General features: G+C 36.5%; 1 protein-coding gene across 1 annotated transcript in view; it reads left to right on the top strand.

Annotated features, from left to right (window-relative positions):
• P5CDh1 (delta-1-Pyrroline-5-carboxylate dehydrogenase 1) overlaps positions 1 to 22,665 on the top strand; it is a 60,452-nt gene that overhangs the window by 17,127 nt on the left and 20,660 nt on the right. The window contains exons 4-6 of the mRNA XM_069846863.1: positions 1,664 to 1,711; positions 17,222 to 17,436; positions 18,901 to 19,072. Of these exons, the coding sequence (XP_069702964.1) occupies positions 1,664 to 1,711; positions 17,222 to 17,436; positions 18,901 to 19,072 (435 nt within the window). The remainder of the gene's footprint in view (positions 1 to 1,663; positions 1,712 to 17,221; positions 17,437 to 18,900; positions 19,073 to 22,665) is intronic.

Genomic DNA, 22,665 nt, shown 5'->3' with positions numbered 1-22,665 from the left:
TTCTGCCTTCCTCTTAGTCTCCACATACAATCCACATATCATAATGTCGTCTATCATCTGATATCTTCTGCCCCGAACTCTTCTCCCATTCACCATTTCTTCCATTGCATCCTTCAGAAAGTAATTTATTCTCAACCAGAGAACCAACCAATTCCTTTTCCTCTTCCTGTTCAGTTTCAGCATCATTCTTTCTTCATCCACGCTTTCCAACACAGCTTCATTTCTTATTCTGTCTTTCCACTTCACACGTTCCTTTCTTTTCCATATCCATATTTCAAATGCTTCTAGTTGCTTCTCTTCACTTCGTCGTAATGTCCATGTTTCTGTCCCACACAATGCTATACTCCACACAAAGCACTTCACTAGTCTCGTACATGGTTCTTTCTCCAGAGGTCCGCAGAAGATGCTCCTTTTTCTATTAAAAGCTTCCTTTGCCATTGCTATCCTCCTTTTGACTTCTTGACAGCAGCTCATGTTACTTCTTATAGTACATCCCAAGTATTTGAAGTTGTCCACTTGCTCTACTTCCCCATTTAGAATTCGCAAGTTTATCTTCTTTACTTTTCTTCCTGTGACCATGGTCTTCGTCTTGTTGGCATTTATCTTCATTCCAGCTGCTCACAGCTGTCATTTAGCTTCAGTAGCATATCCCTTAATATCATCTCCTCTTCTGCTAACAATGCCATATCATCAGCAAATCTTATGCACTTTATTCTTCTTCCTTCCACTATCACTCCTCCCATGTTCTGAAAACAGTTCTTTACTAAATCCTCCAAATAGATGTTGTGCAGAGTAGGTAATAAAGGGCATCCTTGACCTACTCCTCTCCCTATTTTGCTTCTTTCAGACATCTCTTCTCCTATCCTGATTGACTCATTTCATATAAAGATTACTGAACAGGCACCTCTCTTTCCAGTCCACGCCCGTTTTCTTTAGGATCCCCATCAGGACCATATTATTGTTACACCTTCATGTGAACTGATCGTTCCCACAGATGTTGCAGTATTGTATTTAATAAAGAACTGTTAATAGTACATTATGCAACGAGCCTATAATGGTAGTAATTAAGACACGAGTATCTTTATGAAACGAGCGCAAGCAAGTTTCATACAACTGTTTATGATCGACCATAAGTTAATAAGTTATTAGTCACATCGAGTGCTTTTGCCAAAATTTCCGGCAGTGTAAGTTGCAGCTCGTTATCACTAGTGTCCGCCATTTTTACTTGTCTAATCTCGCGCTAGTTGTCTTTCGATTGTATATCCAAGAATAATCGATACTTGCTCTTTCATATTGCTACAATGGTATTTTCTGATTGGTGGAACACCTGAACTTTAATGAATAGGTGTACTTTAATGAGGTCCGTTAAAGGGCTGCTACCAGGTGTATAATTACTACATTTCGGCATGGTCGAGCATAAAATAGTAAAAGTTAAGCTGATGCTTTCATGTAAAAGTAATACTGGAGATTTCTATGCATAATTTGAATGTCAAAAATTTGAGCTATAATTCTCTATTTTATTCAGAGTGCATTAGTCCTTTCCCTTCCATTATAAATCATGAATTGATAAATAAATTGTTACATTGAGTAGCCTAACTGAGGTAGTGTTAGGTATAACACTGAAATTCTAGATTAATATACAGTTTTGTTTCATCTTTTTCAGCCACATAATCATCAAAAGAAGATAGCCAAATTTTACTATGCCACTTCGGTAAGTACTCAGTCATGAATAAATGTATTACGGTAATATAACACATTCCTCTAACTTGAGTATGTTACACATCTTATTTAGTCACCATTTCATTTAATGAAGATTAGGCTATTTAAACTTTGTTATATACTATACCTTGTTTTTGGTGGTATATTGAATGTTTGCAGCATCCTTAATTCTTTTTAAATTTACTTTGAAATAATATTTTTGAAAACCTGATTTCCATCATACGTAATCAATCAATCAATCAATCTTCTTAATGTATCCAGCTGTTTGCTGACAACATAAAGTCCATTATAGCCCACTGTAGTCTATTCAGTTGTTTTTCACGAGAAATGAGGGGTGCCAACATATATTATGTAATCAAAGAGGTGGCTTTTGAATCTACACAAAGTACAATTTTCATCTTTGAATATTAAGGCAGGAATTTGAAACTTTATCAAGACATTTTACTTAGTTATTTTACAAATTATAAAGGGAAAATATTGCTATAGTCCAAAAGAATCGATTTCCCGATTTTCGTGAAAACAAACGTTTACAGCATTCCTGATACTGACAAAATGGTTTTTGGTGTGCTGTGTGTATTGAATAAATTTTGTTCATATTCCTTATCTATGAGTCAGTTCAACCATGAATAGATTGTACATAGAATATATTCATTTTTAGACAGAAATTACTGCATGTTAAAAAAACAGCACGAAATTGGTTATAATTTGTAGCCAACATATTTCCAGATATGGCTTTGCTATTCTAAAATTTTTCCTTACAATAACCCCCCTTTCTGTAGTCCTAGAAGTTTGTAATGGGCTACTGAAACACCATGTTTAGGTATGTCTCAGAATTTTCTTCTTCCATTTGTTGGACAATATCACATTATTTGTTAAATGTCTTGTCTTATTTTTATAAACTGCAGTGGGTTTCATCATTGCTGTATATTTAACTTTAATAGTTTTCTTTCAACTCTAACGCAGATATTTTTCTTCTATCAGTTTTTAAACTTGTATCATAGTTTTATATTCATGTCTGGCACCCTTATGCTACAGTAGATTTTATCTTTATTTTGTGTATTTTAAGTGGAGTCATCCCTCAGTCCAAAAAGTGATCAACGTGCTCATCATTAGATTTGACATTTATAATTAAAAAGTTTATGAAGAAGACCAAGAGACCTGAAGGCAGGAATCCCTCAAGGATCTATACTAGGAGCTCTATGTTTCACTATTTATATGAACATCTTTACTACTCTTCATCATTGTCAGCACCATCTCTATGCAGATGCTCTTCAGATATATACAGGGTGTATCTAAATTGGTGTCAGATATTTCGGGGACGTGTTCTTAACATCAAAACAATTAAAAAAGTTAATGAGAATATGGGTCTGAAAACCATTCGTTAGGGAGTTATTAAAGGATTTGCCCTTTCATTGACAGCAGATTGTTTGATGGTTTTTTGTTTGTTTGTATTTTGTAGTGCAAAGAAATCAGAAGAAAATGTATTCTGTGAGTGAACAGAACGAAATGATTTGCATCATTTAATTGATGATGTGCGTCTGGACGTCATCCAATGAATGGTTTTAACACTATGCTGCTCCAGCTCATTTCAGTCTGATAGTTCGTAATTTTTTTAGTGATCGATTTTCCCAAAGATGTATTGGTCGAAGGGGATTCATTGCATGGCCTGCTCGATTGCCTGATTTGAATCCAATGGATTTCTTAGTCTGAGGACATTTGAAGTCCCTGGTTTATGCGACTCCTGTACTTGATGTTGCTATTCTGAGAGCGTAACCAAATGGATTTCACGAAATACGAAACACTCCAGGAATTTTCAACAGAGTATGCCAGAGCATGTAACGCAGGTTTAGGGGACACATCGAATCAGGAGGAAGCCACTTCGAGCAATTTTTGTAACATTAAATTTTGTCTTGTAACTCTGAAATAAATTATTTTGAGACCAATGTTCATATGAACCTTTTGTAATGTTTTTGTGTTACGAACACATCCCCGAAATATTTGACACCAATTTAGATACACCCTGTATACATTCACGATCAAACTCACTTAATGATAGCCTATCAAAATTAAATCATGATCTCATGTCAGCCAGCAGCTGGGCTAAAAATGCAGGCTAAACCTTAATTCAGGTAAAACTCAAGTAATTCTACTAGGACATCAAAGATTACTAACCTCCATCAGCATGAATACACTTTTACTAGTGATTTTAAACAATACTATAATATCATTCAGTACTACCGTTAAAAACTTAGGTTTCCATTTCGACTTGGACCTCAGCTGAAATGCACAGGTAAAATATGTTTGTAAGAAAACTTTCTCAATCTTGCATTCACTGAAAAGACTGAAAAATTTCTTTTCTTCTAAACTGAAACAGATCTTGATACAGACCCTGGTGATGTCTTACTTTGACTATCACAGCTGCAAGAGAATTGTGGTCATGTTTATGTTTATGTGACTGCCGACCATCATAGTAGAACCCAGGAAGCCTTTGCAATAAGGATAACGTTGCTTTTTCAAGGCTGGATAATCACAGAAACAAAATACAGTAAACATACAGAATGTTTACAAGTTCCATCAATACAATGTATGAGAGTTCCACTACTGCAGTACAGTTGCATTTTTTCACAGTTTTTGACACAAGCGGATAAAAATAATACAGTATAGTACAGATCCAAAAACAAAATTTGGGCCATCAGAATTTTCCAAGCTCCAGTTATTATAACATACTGCGCATGCTCAGTTCTTTGTTTCTGGATCGGTACGAGTATGGTACCGGTAATTGAAATTTATACAAGTTGTTCTAAATGTCCTCCTTCAGCTGTTATACTGCTAGCACATAAAGAAGTATAGTACATGAAACTGCAAGTTGTTCTTATATTTCTCCCATCAATTTCTCTCATACGTAGATATATAGAGATTGATATAGTTTAACCCCCAAACTGCATTATCCTGAAGTATTTCACATTCCTCTTGGGCATACTATATGGTAACAGACTTATTTTCTTCTAAAAATGTGTTAATAAAAGATTATCAGGATTATCATTGATTTAAGTTTATTTGTATTTTGTGTATCCGAATTTTAAAATCTAATATTTCACATTAGTGTTTTCAGCCAACCCACTTAATAAGAATTTTTAAGAAAATACATATTGATGTATTAGTATGTACCTATGTAAATAAATTATACAACAGTTGAGGTTTAGTTGCGGAGTTAAGGATTTTATTTGTATATGTGCATTATTCTTATAAAATATGTTCTTAATGGAAAAATATAGTATATTTTTGCAACATTTTGAAAGAATGCATTGACAATAAATATAATGCATTTTTAATAATATTAATTTTCCTCTACGTTTTTTATTATCTTTGTTGCTGTATTTTCATCAACACAACAACATATTATATGTAAATCGAGAGTCACTGATCTGTTCTCATTAATTTGGGAAGTCTATTTTGCTGAAGTAAACTGAGATATCATTATTTAAGACCCAAAATATAAATCATTGTATGAAATATTGTCAGTTCCCCATGAAAGGTAAATAAATAAATAATCTCAGGTTTCAATGACAAAACTGTTCGTTTATTATGCATAAAACGTTAGACTGTAATAAGCCTACTCATAACAAATTTAAACCGAACATAATAAGAAAAATATTTAGTAATGATACAGTAGGCCTACATAATTCCATGAACAAATGAAAATTTTTTATGCAATTTAGTGTTATTATATTACGTGAAGAGAAACTTAATGTACACCTTTGTGTTGTACTGCTGACTGAAGTTTATATAATACAGCAAATTTTGAGATCAGCTCACATACAGTGACAGAGGAGCAATTTAAAATGAAGCTAAAAGTATGAACATACATACATAAATGAGTTCAGTCATCACTGGGAAATATATTGTTTTTACTATTTCCATTCTGTTGCAAGTTTATGTGTTTTCTTTCACCATAAAATTTATAATAATACGCATTTTATTCAGTTATTTTAAAACAAAGCTGGGAACCTTCTAGAAACTTATGAAACAATAAGAATTTGTCAGGATATGTGGCCTTTGTATTATGACCCTCTTAATAAGAAAGGAATTATGACTGATAGCATCATCGAACTGTACTGGTTTAGAAACGAGAAATGGTTCTTAATGAAATGTCTAATTATTAAGTGAGCTTATACTAGTCTTCCATTTTTTTTAACTTGATAGTCTTGAAAATATGTTAGACGTATTTAAATAAATCTTTCATGTGAATTATGATCAAATGAGTGTGAATGGATTATCATACAGTTTCTATAATGTATCACCATTAACCTTTTACTTTTGTTAAAATATTGCCCTTTTATTACGTGCAACTTATGTATGTGTTGTATTTTACTGTTCAACAAAGTAGGCTATACATACTTGAACTTGACATATTAAAGAATTGAATTCATACGTGGACTGTTCAGAAGATAATTATTCTTTTTATTGGCTGTCTCGAGCGTATGGCTGTTACTGCATATAAAATAAAAATGATGCTTTAAATAAGGATTGCGAAAAATATATAATAAAACTTGTGTGTCGGAATTTTATGCTTTCAGTTCAGGAAATCTTGAAAATATGAAGTCGAAATTCAGTGACGTACACTGATTATCTTGAGTGGTCTGTACAGGGTGTAATAAAATGGTATGGCCAAACTTTCAGAAAACATTTCTCACACATAGAAGAAGAAAATATGTTATATGGACATGGTTCTGTAAACGCTACATTTCCATGTTAGAACTCATTTTCTACAACTATTCATAATACATTAATCATGGGGAACACACAGGAACAGAACATACCAACATACCACGTGAAACTCTTTCTTACATGAAATGTTCAATATGCCCTCTGTGAGCTTGGATACATGCATCAGCCCACTGTTACATTGAATCCCGGATGCGCTGATGTATCCGTGGAGTCCACACCTGTGGAGTAACGGTCAGTGCGTCTGGCGGTGAAACCAGGTGGCTCGGGTTCGAATCCCGGTCGGGGCAAGTTACCTGGTTGAGGTTTTTTCCGGGGTTTTCCCTCATCCCAATACGAGCAAATGCTGGGTAACTTTCGGTGTTGGACCCCGGACTCATTTCACCGGCATTATCACCTTCATTTCATTCAGACGCTAAATAACCTAGATGTTGATAGAGCGTCGTAAAATAACCCAATAAAATAAAATAAAAAATAAAATGTATCCCTGGAGAATTGTGTATTGTTGTGCAGCCTTTCACAATACAGATACAAAGACTCTGCATCTTGTACTGGGGTTCCATACACAATAGCTTTCAAATGCCCCCACAAATAAAAGTCTAGTGAGTTTAGGTCCGGAGAGCGTGGAGGCCAAAGAATTGGTCCACTTCTACCTGTCACGGAATCTGTTATTTAGAAGCCGACAAATATTAACACTGAAATGAGGCAGAGCTCCATCGTGCATGAAGTACATGTTCCGTTGCACTGGTTAAGGCACATCTTCTAGCACAACAGTTAGAGTAGAGGGCATTTTGAACATTTAATGCAAAAAAGAGTTCCATGTGGTATGCTGGTACATTCTGTTCATGTGTGTGTGTTTCCCATGATTAATATATTATAAAGAGTTGTAGAAAATGAGGTTCTAACAAGGAAATAAAGAGTTTACAGAACCATTTTCATGTAACATATTTTCTTCTTCTACGCGTAAGGAGTGTTTCCTGAAAGTTTGGCTGTACCTTTTTGTTACACTCTATGTACTCATAGAGGACAATATGTTTACACAGTGTGTCTGTGTGATCTTGTGATTCTGAATTGCTTTCTAATTAATCTAGAATGTATTATAGGAAGTATTTTTATATTTCAAAAGTGAATTTTGAGGTTTTCACAACAATACTACATTTGTTCAGATCAAATTTCTGCATATTTAAAGAACAAAAGTAAAATTCCCTCATTCATTTATTGTTATAATACCCTGCTCTCTTCAATTGATTGAGCTTATTGGGAATTAAATCAATGACTTTCCCAAAACACACAATGAAATGTTTCATATAAAATAATTTTCATCTCGAAAGGAAGCAAAGATGATTAAAATGTTATTATCGTTTTTGTTTGAAATATCTCACAGAATAACCCCCTGAAATTAATTATATTACTCCGGTTCATCCTGTATAATTGGAATAGGTGTTTCAGGTGTTAACTAAAAATGCAGGAATAGTTTATATTATTGATGAACTCGTTAATTCTGCCCGATAATAACAGTGAAGGTTTGAAGATGATTGTACATTTGTTAAAAGTTGTTAGTGTTCTACAGTGCATAATATTGTTTGAAAATTCAGATAGACTGTATGTGTACAAGACAAAAGTGTAAGAGGATGCTCACTTTTTGGCCCAGGAAATCTTAGGTCAAGTAACAGTTCGTGCAGAATGTTATAAAATAAAGCTAATTTTTATTTTTAGTGTAATAAGAATTAGCGGTAATGAGTGACTGTTAATTAGATTCTTTTGCGAGCAACGTGATAGAAGCCAAAATTGTAGCTATAATCAATAAAGTGCCACTTAATGGCAAGATTATAAATTTGGGATACTGTGTTATTAATATGGCCATGTAGTGGCGTCACGTTCTAAGGCATCCTGCCTAGGACTCACGTTACGGAATGCACGCTGGTTCGAGTCCTCATGGGGAAGAAATTTTCTCATGAAATTTCGGCCAGTGTATGGAACCAGTGCCCACCCAGCATCGTGATGCACTTGGGGAGCTACGATTGGTAGTGAAAATCAGTTCAGCAAACCAGCTGTAACGGCTGGGGGATCATCATGCTAACCACACGATACCTCCATTCTGGTTGGATGATCGTCCACCTCTGCTTCGGCATGTGAACGTGAGACCAGCAGCCGGCTGGCCAGACTTGGCCCTTCAGGGCTGTAGTGCCATGGATTTACTTTGCTATTAACTTAGTACTCCTTTTGGAATTCTGTTTTTTGAAATATTACAATTGAAGAATTACATTAGTATTGAGAAAAAAAAAATGTAGTTTTGTATATAGCAAGTGTAAGTTTATGTAATTTTCATATTGTTGAAGACATGAACCGAACCTCATTAATTATCCATGTTGTATTAATTTTCTAAATTATTCAACTGAAATATTATGTAAGTTAATATTTGTAATACTTCAAGTAGAGAGTATTCCAGTGATAAGTACCGATTTATTCTTCAGCTGCTGGGTGGTACAGTGCTTGAGCGACAGCCAGCAACCGGGCTCTTAACCTCATGCACTTCACTTACATGCATACTTACTAACTATAATATGTAATCTTCATCTTACGATGTTTGGTGACATATTAATGAATTTAAATACTATTATAGTCACAATCATGCCATGGTATGAAAGAAAAATTTCACAACCTCGAGCGGGAATCGAACCTGCGACTTCCTGTTCTCCGGTCAGGCGCTCTACCACTGAGCTATCGAGTTCGTCTCACGCCAAAGGCTTGGAATTATCCTTTCATACTGGCGACTCTGTTATAGAGTACTGTCCATAATGTCTGATCTAGTCAGTACTGCTTATGGGTTGAAAGAAACTTTTTACAAATGTAATCTTCATCTTACGATGTTTGGTGACGTATACACGTCCGTTGATGTGACATATTAATGAATTTAAATACTATTATAGTCACAATCATGCCATGATATGAAAGAAACATCATAAGATGAAGTTTACATTTACAAATGACAATAGAAGAAAAAGCACTGATTCAATATGAAAAACTTATCAGATTACCAGGAAACAATTGGCATTCATACAGTCCTCTCTGTAGATTGAAAACTCAAAAAAGTTTCATATCCATTGTTCAAGAATTAAAACAGAAAATCAATATCCCGAATTTAAAAGAAAACTTACAAATTAAACCAAACCCTTTAACTCTATTAAATATAGAATATAATCTAAATTTAACAGAAGAAATACTGAAATCAGAAGTAAACACTGAAATACTGAAACAATTATCTTTAGAGACAATTAATATTAGGTACCCTCCACAAAACTGGCTTCATTTAGACACCGACGGATCCTTGATCTCCAGAGAACAAGGTGCCGGTGCAGGTGTTACGTGCTGTCTCTTCTCACTTTATAGATCTCTTGGATATGGAACAACAAGTTTTGATGGTGAAATCATTGCAATAAGTGAATGTCTCAGGAATCTTCTATGCCACATCAATAAATTTAGGAATGCAGTTATATTGTCAGACTCCAAAGCAGCTATTCTATCAATCGTCTCTAAACACACACCTTCATCTCAAACAGCAGAAATAACTAAAATGCTCTCTCAATTAATATCACTCAATAAAAGAATTGTATTCCAATGGATACCATCCCATTGTGGAATCCTGGGAAACGAGAATGCAGATGCTTTAGCAAAGAAGGGCAGCACTGTTACTTACAGACCTGTTACTAAATCTATGTATTACTCTGTGAAGAGATTTATTAAATCTACATACTTAGACTTCAACAAACAAAATTTGATAACACAATCCCAAGGGAAAAAATGGAACTCTCTGCATCAAAATCCACAGTTAATTCCCGATTTACCACGAAAATCGTCTGTAGCTGCATTTAGATTGGCAACAGGCCATGACTGTTTGGCCAAACACCTGCATAGAATTAGAATATATCAGTCCCCTAACTGCTCATTGTGCAACTCAAACCAAGAAATGGATTTGGAACATCTCAAAATCTGTGCTTCAGTGGCTAGACATGATAATATCTTTGAAAAATATTGGAGTGCAAGAGGTCAAATGATTTTATTGTCAAATGCCTGGCATTAGAAAACAACAACAACATTTACAATGTTTCTTTCCACCCATAAGCAATGCTGACTAGATCAGACGCTATGGACAGTACTCTATAACAGAGTCGCCAGTATGAGAGGATAATTCCAAGCCTTTGGCGTGAGACGAACTCGATAGCTCAGTGGTAGAGCGCCTGACCGGAGAACAGGAAGTCGCAGGTTCGATTCCCGCTCGAGGTTGTGAAATTTTTCTTTCATACCATGGCATGATTGTGACTATAATAGTATTTAAATTCACTATAATATGTTGTATTTAACATTTATTATTATAAGTTACATTAATTACAGCATTTTGTACGCATCTTTCTGACATTTTGCACTATACAGAGTTCACATCACCATAAAAAACCATCATTCATAACCACAGGCTTTAATTCTAATTTTTTTGTTGCTCGATGGGCAGATTTTTCGAAATTCCAGTCTCAAAGACTTTTCAGGTGTACGTTTCAAAGCATTTCCAACTTCGTCAATTTTTTTCTTCTATAAGCACACGAGATTGTGGTTTTTTTTTTTTTTTTTTTGTCAATTACACAACCTGTTTAAATAATTTTTTTCAGTAATTGTTTTATTGCCCTCCTGGAAAACGATTTCTAAATTTTCACCTTGTTTTGCTATACGATTTTTTTTCGTATATTAAGTTTTCACAACGTATGTACATTCAAGCACAGAATATCTCACCATTACACTATCTCCAAGCAGCATGGCATGACAGAACACAACATGACTCCTATCTACATATTCCAATCTCAGACTGACTAATCATTGAAACATTGCATGAGATATTGAACGCTAAGAGAGCAAGAGCTGGCTGCCTAGCAGTCGCTCAACTGCTGCCACCGCTTAGTAGTCGATGAATACTGGTACTTATCACTGGACCACTCTGTATAAACAACGAATGAGAATTACATGTAGTAATTAACCAACTAATATTGAAATTATGGAGTTTATTTGATATTACTTTGAGTAGAAAAGTTCACGTGGACATGAATTGGGTTCTGAATTCTATGCATTTATTTCCCACTTTGATAAGTATGGTGATACATAGAAAGTAGCCCAAAATATTCTTACCTGAATGCAAAGCTCATGTTATTTAACAATAGGTGAATTTTTCTTAGAAGTACGATCCAGTTGTATTTCATTACCGAAATACAGTAGCGTGCAAATTAATCCGAACAACGTAATTACTTATGCAAAAACACTCAAACGGGATAAAAAAAGGATCTAAGACATACCTCAGTAATCTATGTGGCCTCCCTTGTTCCTAATAACAGCTCTGAGACGATTTGGCATGGATTCCACTAATTTCCCACAAATATTCTTCATTTCTTCATCGCAAAACCATATGCCAATGAGGGCAGAAATCATCATCTCCTTTGTAGGACAATCCATTTTTTGCATTCTTCTTTTGCAAATTGACCACAAGTTCTCAATGGGGTTGATGTCGGGTGAGTTGCCTGGCCAGGGGAGTACCTGAATATTCTTCTTGTTGAAGAATTCTGTAGTTTTTTGAGACATATGGCATGGTGCCAGGTTTTGTTGGAACACACCTCTGCCATCCGGAAATGATTTTTGCAGCTGGGGTACGATTCTGGTTTTCAATAAGTGAATATATTTGTCAGAATTCATCATTCCCTTGATAGGTATTAATGCTCCAGGCCCTTCATGTGTAAAACAACCCCAAAACGTTACTTTAGGGGGGTATTTGGGTGCTTGTTGGAGATGAGCTGCTGTTACTTTTTCGGATCCTTTCCGTACGTAAGAAACACGGTGGCCATGGACCTCGAAATGAGACTCATCGGAAAAAAGTAGGCTACATTCTTCCAGTCATTCAGTGTCCAGTGTTGATGTAATTTTGCCCACATTAAGCGTTTTTTGCATATAACAGGGGTTAACAGTTGCTTCTTAATAGGCTTATGAGCCCTTCGTCCAGCTTCCAAAAGCCTACGCCGCACTGTTGTGACGTGAATATTCGCCCCAGTGCAGTGGTAGCCATTAACTCGCGGGTTAAGTCGACAGCAGTTAGTCTAGGATTTAATTTACTTTTCCTGACAATTAAACGATCATCTGCAGGTGAAGTCTTCCTTTTCCGGCCACAGTTTCCTTTTTTCTGGGGTGTGATGGATCCAGTCTCCCTGTATCGTTTTATGATCGAATTAACAGTAGCCAAACCGATGTGACATTCTGCAGCAATTTGTCTCTGTGTCATAGAAGAATGCTCTGCTAATGTTATAATTTTAGACCGTTTTCGTGGAGTTGTATCCATTTGTGAAGACGACAGAATGTACACAGGATTGCAGTATTAAGTCTTCAACACAACTGAAATGCTTATAAGTACAAAACGACAGGCAAAAGTCACATATTATAAAAAAAATAACGACAGACCTTCAACAATGGAATTACACGTACTACAGATATCAATTAAAACTGTATGAGCAGCTGTGAGGCTAACAATGACAGAAAATGTAAAAATATGTCGTGTTCGGATTAATTTGCACGCTACTGTATATGTCACATATTTCGCAGGTGGTATTTTGTAAGTAGAGTAATCAGTGATCGGTGCTATTAAGTGATTTAATTGCAGGCTGTTACATATTTAAAAATTGACCCTGTAGAATGGGTTAACTCTCTTTCTTGCAACCACTATTTTCTTGGATTACCTAGCATCATTTGGAGAATATATTTTCTTTGGGAATTTATACGGGCAATGTCTTATTGAATAAATTAATTCCTCTGTTATAATGAATTTGGTTATGTGTATATGAAATTGAGGTACGATTGCCAAATACTGTTACAAAATGATGAAAACTTATTCCAACTGAAAAGTCATAATCATATACTTCTTATTTTAACTTACAGTGGAACCACGTAGCTGTTTATGATCAGCATGTCCCAAAATGTATTTCACGTCAATACATGGAGCAAGTTGAAACATGGCATTTACCAATATTTACTTCCGAAATCTTCGAGTAAGGAGATAGTTGAAAGGACACTGAAATTAGAGATACCAAACCTCTCTAATTACCACGAGCTCTTGGTCTTAGGGTTAGCCATTGGTAAGTAGGTCTGATGTACAAAGTCACTCCTTTGATTTCTGCATATACCCTTAACACTATTTTCACAAAATCTCCATTCCAGACATCTTATTACAGTACTTATTAAGAGGGTTCATGATTTTTAGGCCTATCCTGACTTAGGTTTTACATGGTTTCTCAGACTAAATATTTTATTAAAATCTATCATACTATTAATCGAACTTGTGTCAGATTGTCGACACTACATTTCAATTAAACTCTAAATTAATTTTGTTTCTAAATTGATTTGTACATGGGCGCTCTCCAACAGTTAATATCCCATTGTTATATATTTTAATGTTATATAGAAGTTCAAAATTACTGGTAGAAAAGCTATAATTTAAGAAAATGTTATGTAAGACTAGCTATCCTGATATTTATATTATGTTAATTGAAAAATGAGTTCTATTCAGTCAATACTTAACATAAAACACAATAAAACATGTTATAATAACATTTACACAAATTTAAAAACAAACGTTTTCGCCAATTTAGATTGGCATCTTCAGGTCGTGTAGGTCGAATGGAACACGTTATAAAACGTGAACACTTGGTATATGACGTTAAAAACCAAAGTTACAACTGTAATATCACGTATACAGTTTTCGTCATACGCTACCACTTAATGTAAAGATCAGTCGTGTCGCCGTCCTCATGGATTTCAAGACGTTCTTCAATTTTTTGTAAGTATTGTTTTAGAAGATTTAAATAATACTTAAATGCTTCTAAATATTCTTTCATTCTATCCTTACAATTTACAGGATCTTTCCTGCTCTTCATAACGGCCACACAACCGACCTGTCCATAGCATCTTCAAAGCTATCTTGAAAACTGTATCTGCAATGACAGAAGAGTTTTGCTGTTTCCTTGGTTCACACACGCCTCTTTCAACACAGTGTTTCTACACACATCGTGGAGGCTTTTTGCTATGTTCTATTCTCTGTTTTTAAGTGATATTACAGTTGTAACTTTGGTTTTTAACGTCATATACCAAGTGTTCACTTTTTATAACATGTTCCATTCGACCTACACGACCTGAAGATGCCAATCTAAATTGGCGAAAACGTTTGTTTCTAAATTTGTGTAAATGTTATTATAACATGTTTTATTGTGTTTTATGTTAAGTATTGACTGAATAGAACTCATTTTTCAATTAACATTGAACTTAACGGAACCAATATGCCTTTGAAATTATTTATATTATGAATCAGCTTCCTGTATAACAAGATTATGTATGTACGAGGCGCGTCCGTAAAGTAACTTTCCCACTCTTCCCACAGCTAGAAAACAATATGTTGCGCGAAGCGACTGCGTGTACATGATAGAGTAATGTCCTGGCATGGCGCATGCGCTAGCGGAACTTCCCGAGTGCTCTCAGTAGCTTTGTTGTATTGGTTGAAGATGGACGTTCCTATCCCAGCTGCCGCCGCGTATGAAGTGTGATCAGTGATAAAGTTTTTGAATGCACAGGGCATAGCGCCGATTGAAATTGATCGTCAGCTGTGCCAGGTCTATGGGCCTAACATCATGAGCAAGCAGATGGTGTGTTGCTCCACAAGGTCGTCTGTGATGATGGTTGACCTCTCACTGCGCTCCTCGTCGTGCACATTTTGGCGTCCTGCTGAAAATTGTCTACAGCAGCAACGCACCATCTGCTTGCCCATAGTCCTGGCACAGCTGACGATCAATTTCAATCGGTGCTATGCCCTGTGCATTCAAGAACTTTATCACTGACCGCACTTTACACGCGGTGGGAGCTGGAATAGGAGCGTCCATCTTCAACCAATGAAACGAAGCTACTGAGAGCACTCGGGAAGTTCCGCTAGCGCATGCGCCATGCCAGGACATTACTCTATCACGTACACGCAGTCGCTTTGCGCAACATATGGTTTGCTAGCTGTGGGACGAGTGGGAAAGTTACTTTATGGACGTGCCTCGTATTATATTCTTACAACTTGACATTTGTATGTCCTACGATAGTGTAAAAGTTTTATTTATATAAAAAAAGTTTTTGGATACATATACGTAAGTTGTAAAACATCTACTTCCTGTATATTTTTGCGAGACAATTTTTTTGCTATTTATGAGAATTGAGCACAATTAATTAGTTCTGCTTTAACACAATCAAAAGTGAAGACAGTTAAAAGTGACAGTGTTTAAAAAGCTACATGAAATATTTTAGAATGAGATAAAAAGTCTGTTAAAATTGGAAGTTAGAAGGAAACCAACAACAATAATGCAGTTCTAAATAAATAGAAAGATGAGATACTGAGTTTAATGGGAAAGATTAACGAAACACAAAAAGAAGGTACAGAAACGTTTATTTGAATGTGAAAGTTACACTTTCCCAGAGTAGTAGAAAAGCTGTTTGCATTGTGAGTTTATAATTGAAGATTGTATTTCTCAGATTCCATAAGCCCTGACCTTGCGAAACAGGATTATAAAAGATGTGTGCAGTTATAGACATTGCCGAAATGATAATAAAAAGACTCACGAATATATGGTAAAAAAATTAAATTGCTTTAATAAGGAAATGAGAAGGTTTCTTTATACGTGTAACATAAAACGATGTTATAAAAGTGGGAATCTGTAACAGAATTAGTTTAAAACTGTATAGTGGATAAATTGTCATCAGACTAATCAACGTTTTCAGTACAAGATATTATGTGTGATAAATGAGATACAAGATGCATACACTAGAGATGAAAAATTCAAGATGAAATACTGTGGTCATTTTACAAATGCTGTTAAAATTGAAATTCAATTGATTTTGTGTATAAATTCATATATTTCCTTTGGTTACAAACAATATTCAAGTTATGAAAGAAAAAAGGATCTGTACTTAATATTTGTGGTTTCTATTATTATATCGTAATATGTGTTACATAATTAAATTTGTTGCCTTCTTCCGTGTGTATGTAAAAGAAATTTATGCCGTGCATTGTACCTATGGAAGTGGAAATGTTATATGGTACAGTATTGCAGCTAGAATATAATAATTATTTTATGATCTCCGACTTCGGTTTTATTTGTTTTACAGTCACCTATATTTGCTTTCAGGAGACTTTGATACTTTTTTTTTGTGGTGTTTTTCTGATAATTGTTTCATATTATGACTCTTCATCATTACTCATTACAAAGTTTATTATTCAGAAAGTAGCTGAGTCAGAGAACTCAAACTATGTTACATAATCAAGAAATTGAAATTATATTCCTTTTGTTAGAGCCATGAAAAGAGAATTTCTATTAAATTTCTAGGCACACGAAAACCTGAACTGCTTGCTTTTACTGTTTGGTAACTGTGTGTTATATTTTTTCAAAGGTTGCCCCAGTAAGAAGTTCCAGAACATTGGGAAAATGTCTCATAAGATTTGGTTAAAAGTGTATAATCCTAAATGTTTCAACACAATTCAGTCTCTGTGGAAAGCCCAAATCTTACATTGAATTCTTTTTATTTTGATAATTAAAACACATGTACGCAGTAATTTACGAGAATACTGTCAATGCTATTTTCAAGTTACATAGTATAAATGGTATCATCAAAAGTGGTTGCCTCCATTCCTAACACCCATTGCTGATTAATTTTGTTCTCCTTTTCCCAGGATATTGTTCAAAGAGCAATAGAAGTGGCTACAAAAGCACAGGTGACATGGGATCGAGTCCCACTAGAAGAGAGGCTACAAATCTGGCATCGTGCAGCCGATCTGATGGCAAACAAATATCGTATGAAGTTGAACGCAACGACAATGCTCGGGCAGGCCAAAACAGCAATCCAGGCTGAGATAGATTCAGCTGCCGAACTAATAGATTTCTTCAGGTAACTCTCAAAAGTAGACAAGGTGTCGAGTGTTATAAGATTCACGATCATGTGTATAATTTTATCGTTATTAAAACATATACGATGTGCATCCAGAAAGCAAGTTTCCCGATTTTTTTCCCCTTGAAAATAAACGTAATTAGCCGTGTCAATCACACATGCGTAACAGATCTATGACGTATCAATCATATGCCAGCAGGACAGGTCCTGCCTGGTGCCAGTAGCGTGGCAGCAGTGGTCCGAAATGGAAGCTCTTATTCCTTCTCCTGCTGCCTGCGAGGTTCGGTCGGTGATAAAGTTCTTTAATGCATAAAGCATTGCGCCAATTGAAATTCATCGGCAGCTCTGTCAGGTCTATAGGCCGAACATCATGAGTAAGCAGATGGTGCGTCGCTGGTGTAGGCAGTTTTCCGAAGGTCGTCAAAGTGTCCATGATGAAGAGCGCAGTGGGCGACCGTCCCTCATCAATGATGATCGTGTTGAGCTGGTGCGGCAGTACATCATGGAGAACCGTCGCTTCACGATTACGGAGCTGAGCAGCCATTTTCCGCAGATATCGCTATCCTTGTTGCATGAGATTGCCACTAAGCACTTGCTGTTCAAAAAAGTGGGTGCCGAAAAACCTAACACCCGAACACAAAATGCAACGTTTAGGAGCGGCACTGACATTTCTGCAACGGTATCACGATGACGGTGACGAGTTCCTCGACAGGATCGTCATGGGCGATGAGACTTGGATTTCGCACTTCACCCTGGAAACCAAGCAGCAGTCAATGCATTGGCAGCATAGTGGATCTCCGGTCAGGACGAAATTCAAACAGACACTGTCAGTACGGAAAGTGATGTGCACGGTATTCTGGGACAGGAAAGGCATTCTGCTCATTGACTTCCTTCCAAGAGGTGAAACAGTGAATGCTGACCGTTACTGTGAAACACTGCGAAAATTGCGACGTGCCATTCAAAACAAGAGGCGTGGAATGCTTACTGCAGGTGTTGTGCTCCTCCATGACAATGCTCGTTCACATACGGCTCGGCGCACAGCAGCTGTTTTGACAGAATTTGGCTGGGAGTTGTTTGATCACCCACCCTACAGTTCTGATGTTGCTCCCAGCGATTTTCACGTTTTCTTGCACCTCAAGAAATTCCTGTCCTTCGGTGAGCGTTTTGACAACGACGAAGAGCTGAAGACTTCTGTCACACACTGGTTCCATTCACAGGCGGCAGAGTTCTACGACTGAGGAATACAAAAGTTGATCCCATGATACAACAAGTGTCTCAATTCTGTTGGTGGCTATGTTGAAAAATAGCTGAAACATTGCTGTACCTGTTGCCAATAAATGTTTTCCTGAAAGTGTGTGTCCTTTTTTTTTTTTTAAATAGCGAAACTTACTTTTTGGATGCGCCTTGTATTTATTTCTTTATATAAGACAGTAATATTTATAATATTTTTGTTTATTACCACAGATTTAATGCATATGCTGCAAAAGAATTAACTAAATATCAACCAATTAGTGAAGAACCTTCAGTAACTTTGAATTCCATGCGGTATCGTGGGATCGGAGGCTTCATTGCAGCTGTATCACCATTCAACTTCACTGCTATTGGTGGAAACCTGGCATACACACCAGCTCTCATGGTAAAAATGTTGTATTCATTTTCATGATACTGAATTTATTTGACTTTATAGCTTATGCATTTAGTGTGAGTATTCAGTTAATCATGTGTAATACCTTAATTTACTTGTATTATTTAAAATGTTCTCCATGACTGTTACGTAGTGTTTCCACAATTAAAGGTGGACCTTTATGTAATCCTATTGCCTGTCATTCATATTTTTGTGATATCGGTACTCAGTGCTATGAACCATATGCAGAAGTTACATCATCCCCTTCTCTGAGCAGTGTTAATGATGCCAGTAAGACGTTATTGCTCAATTTACAAGTACTATTACGTTTGGTCACACTGTCTGGGTTTTCAAATGTTAGTACTTTAAAGAAAATAGGTATTTCTGTAAAACTGAAAATATGTTTGTACTAATTTGTCTAAAATGCGTAAGAATAAACAATAAATTTCTCAAGTTTCAATCATGATTTAAAAAATCAATAAATATTCTTATATTAAAAAATAAAAGAAAAAGAAAAAACGAAAACATTTTTGCAGAGTCAAAAAAATGCTTTTGAAAAATATATCTTGTGGTCATATACACAGCAGTGCCAACTCGTGGCTGAAAATGAGAGTGTGCTACAATATGGGAAATTTACTTTACAAAAGTCGTTAAAATTTGGTTGATCTACTCACTAGTGGAGCAGTATGAAGTTCAAGCTGCAGAATCTGTCAATCAGTGTTCCCAACACATAAATTGTATCCCTGTCAATCTGACACCTGGAAATCCGTCAGAATCCGTTAAAATAAAAAAAAAAAGACTCACTTAATATATCTATATACAAATGAAAGCAAATATTAACGCAACTTTGTTACCACTCTTGATTAAAATAATAATAATTCATCCACATCATCTGCCTCTAGTTCTGCAATTGATGTGCTGGGTTGGTCTATGTTCCCTCAAAGATGGAACAATTAAAAATGACAGCAGTTAAAAAAGTCAAAAGACAATGTAAATCGTAATTTGCGCCAAAAAATCCGTCACCCGTCAAAGCCATTCTTTTCCTGTCTGCTACATTGAAATTCCTCCGGATCAACATTGAAATTCCGTCAGTTTTGACGGAACTGACGAAATTTCCGCCCAGTTGGAAACACTGCTGTCAGTTACTTTGGAGTTCAACCCCTCCATGTCGGCAACCAGCAATCAAAATTTTAAATTCGAATAGCATTCCGGTGCATTCAAGCCATCTGTCAGGAGTACAGCATCTTTTAATTAAATTGTATTAAATATAGTACATATAAATAAGTTAATAATAAATGTTATAAACAATACGTTTCAATTCGAAATTTTCTCGGGCTTCCAGCCAGGTCATAAGTTGGTGATCCACCGACGTTTCGAGGATGTTCATCTTCCTCATCTTCAGGGTTAAATGATATCTGAGGGTACCTAGCTCCTTAATTTATAGTGCCAGAGGGAGTCAGCCGAGGAGCTGTGCGCCGATTGGCTGTTATTAGTGCGGACCGCGGCGAGAACGAATTTATAGTGCCAGAGGGAGTCAGCTGAGGAGCTGTGCGCCGATTGGCTGTTATTAGTGCGGACCGTGGCGAGAACGTTGCAGACGTGTCGTCTTGCTTTGTGCTTTCCGGCTGAATGACCTCATCCTGAAGATGAGGAAGATGAACATCCTCGAAACGTCGGTGGATCACCAACTTATGACCTGGCTGGAAGCCCGAGAAAATTTCGAATTATCACGTCGCCAGGAAAGCTTCAGTAGTTAATACGTTTTAGTTTTACGGGAAAGTTTAATAATTAGCATAAGAATAAAATAGTCGTCCCTATATTCTGTGATCAGGACTTGTAAAATAGACACAAACTCACAAATAGTACACGACTGTTTCTCAGACATGTCGTGACGTCCGCGTTGTTTGTAGATTGCAACCCATCTATACAAATGGTCACTCACTCCTGAGTAGATTTTATGAAACGCCTATGCGAACGAGTCATTTCAACTCGGTGCTTTCCTTTGCAGCTCACACTGTTTATAATGTGAAACCATATCATACAACAAGCGAATGTAAGCTCTCTGCGCATGTGCAAGGTTTGCTGCATTTCACTGCTGTTCATTGTGATAAGGAAGTCAGCACACATTATCAACTGTGACTTGCAGACGACGCACAAGCTATAGACAATAGCAGTTCCCGATTCTTCGCGCATTGGAACGCGTAACACGAATGAAAAAAAAAGAAAATATAAATAATATTATGCTAGGGATAGAAAATTAACTGTGTATTGCAGCACTGATACATAGGTGTTCAAAAAGATTGTAAAAATCTTTGAGAGATTGTAACACAGGATATTTGGAGGCATTCAAGACATGGAATGCATGTCTGCTGAAGCCTCTTTTTCAGAATACTACACTTTTACCCCTGCATGTTACCTAAGCACAGATTACTGGAGAGTATGTAGAACGAATGGCGTTAAATTGAGTACAGTGTAATGTGCTCTTGAATTAATCGGCTTAATGAAATTATAATAATCGTTACATTATCATAATTCAATGGGAGAAATTCCAGCATTATATGCCATTTGTAGTGACAAAGAAAAAACCTTGCAACAGTTCAGTGTACACTGTCAACACGGATTACAACTCAGGCTGTTGAGTATTATTACAGTGGAATAGTGACAAGAGAGGAGAGTGGTACAGTCGTAAAAATGTGAGCCTTGAAGCAAACATAGGGGCTATTCCATCTCAAATCGACCGAAATATAGAGAAAATTGACCTTGCAATTTTTAAATACTGTAAATTTTATTAGTAACACAATGTAATTTATTCGCCACAACAATAATTCCTTTCTACAATTCGCCTTAAACGCTCTCGTCAACAATTGGATTTTCACTCAACACAGTATTCGTTATAGCACTCCACCGACGACAATGACAATTGACTTGGACTATTACGCACAACAATGAACTGTTAATCTTAACTAATATTTACAAAGCACTATTTACAAATCAGAACTACCAGTTCTCAGTTCACAGTTCTTCTATCTCAGTCACTCGAGTTCACGGTATCTCGAACCACAGACCTTCAGAGACAGTTCACTGTACTCGAACTCGGGTCCCTCCAACTGCGGTCCACTGCACTCGAACTCAGGTCCCTCCAACTGCGGTCCACTGCACTCGAACTCAGGCCTTCGGATGCTGACGCAGATGCGGACGCACACTCGAGTCGAACTCCGGCTGGCTTGCTTGCTCTGGCTTTCTCACTGACTGAATAACTGAAAACTCTGACTAGTTCGCTGGCGCCTGCTCTTTTATAGCAAAATCATAGTTGCGAGAACCTTCTACAGGTGTGTAGAGAATTATCTCAATATCTCTACATCGACAGACGTCTGGAATATTCGGGAAGGTCGTTCCACATTCACTGCGTTAAAATAGCAGCTGCGCACGCAGACTCGTCGCGTTGTCGTAATACACCCTCTCTCTTCTCTTCACCGCGCGACGTCACTCAATGTTCCGTGGAGCCTGTGCGATCTGCTTTCTTGCGGGACGCTGGTCGTGAGTTCAATTCTCACGTCTCTGTCACATTGCCCCCTCCTTAGGGCTGCTCGTCCCGGGCAGTCCCT

This window comes from Periplaneta americana, chromosome 15 (assembly GCF_040183065.1).
Source record: "Periplaneta americana isolate PAMFEO1 chromosome 15, P.americana_PAMFEO1_priV1, whole genome shotgun sequence".
NCBI classification, from domain to species: Eukaryota; Metazoa; Arthropoda; class Insecta; order Blattodea; family Blattidae; genus Periplaneta; species Periplaneta americana.
Note: the sequence above shows the minus strand (reverse complement) of the source record. Positions and strands in the feature narration are given on the sequence as shown.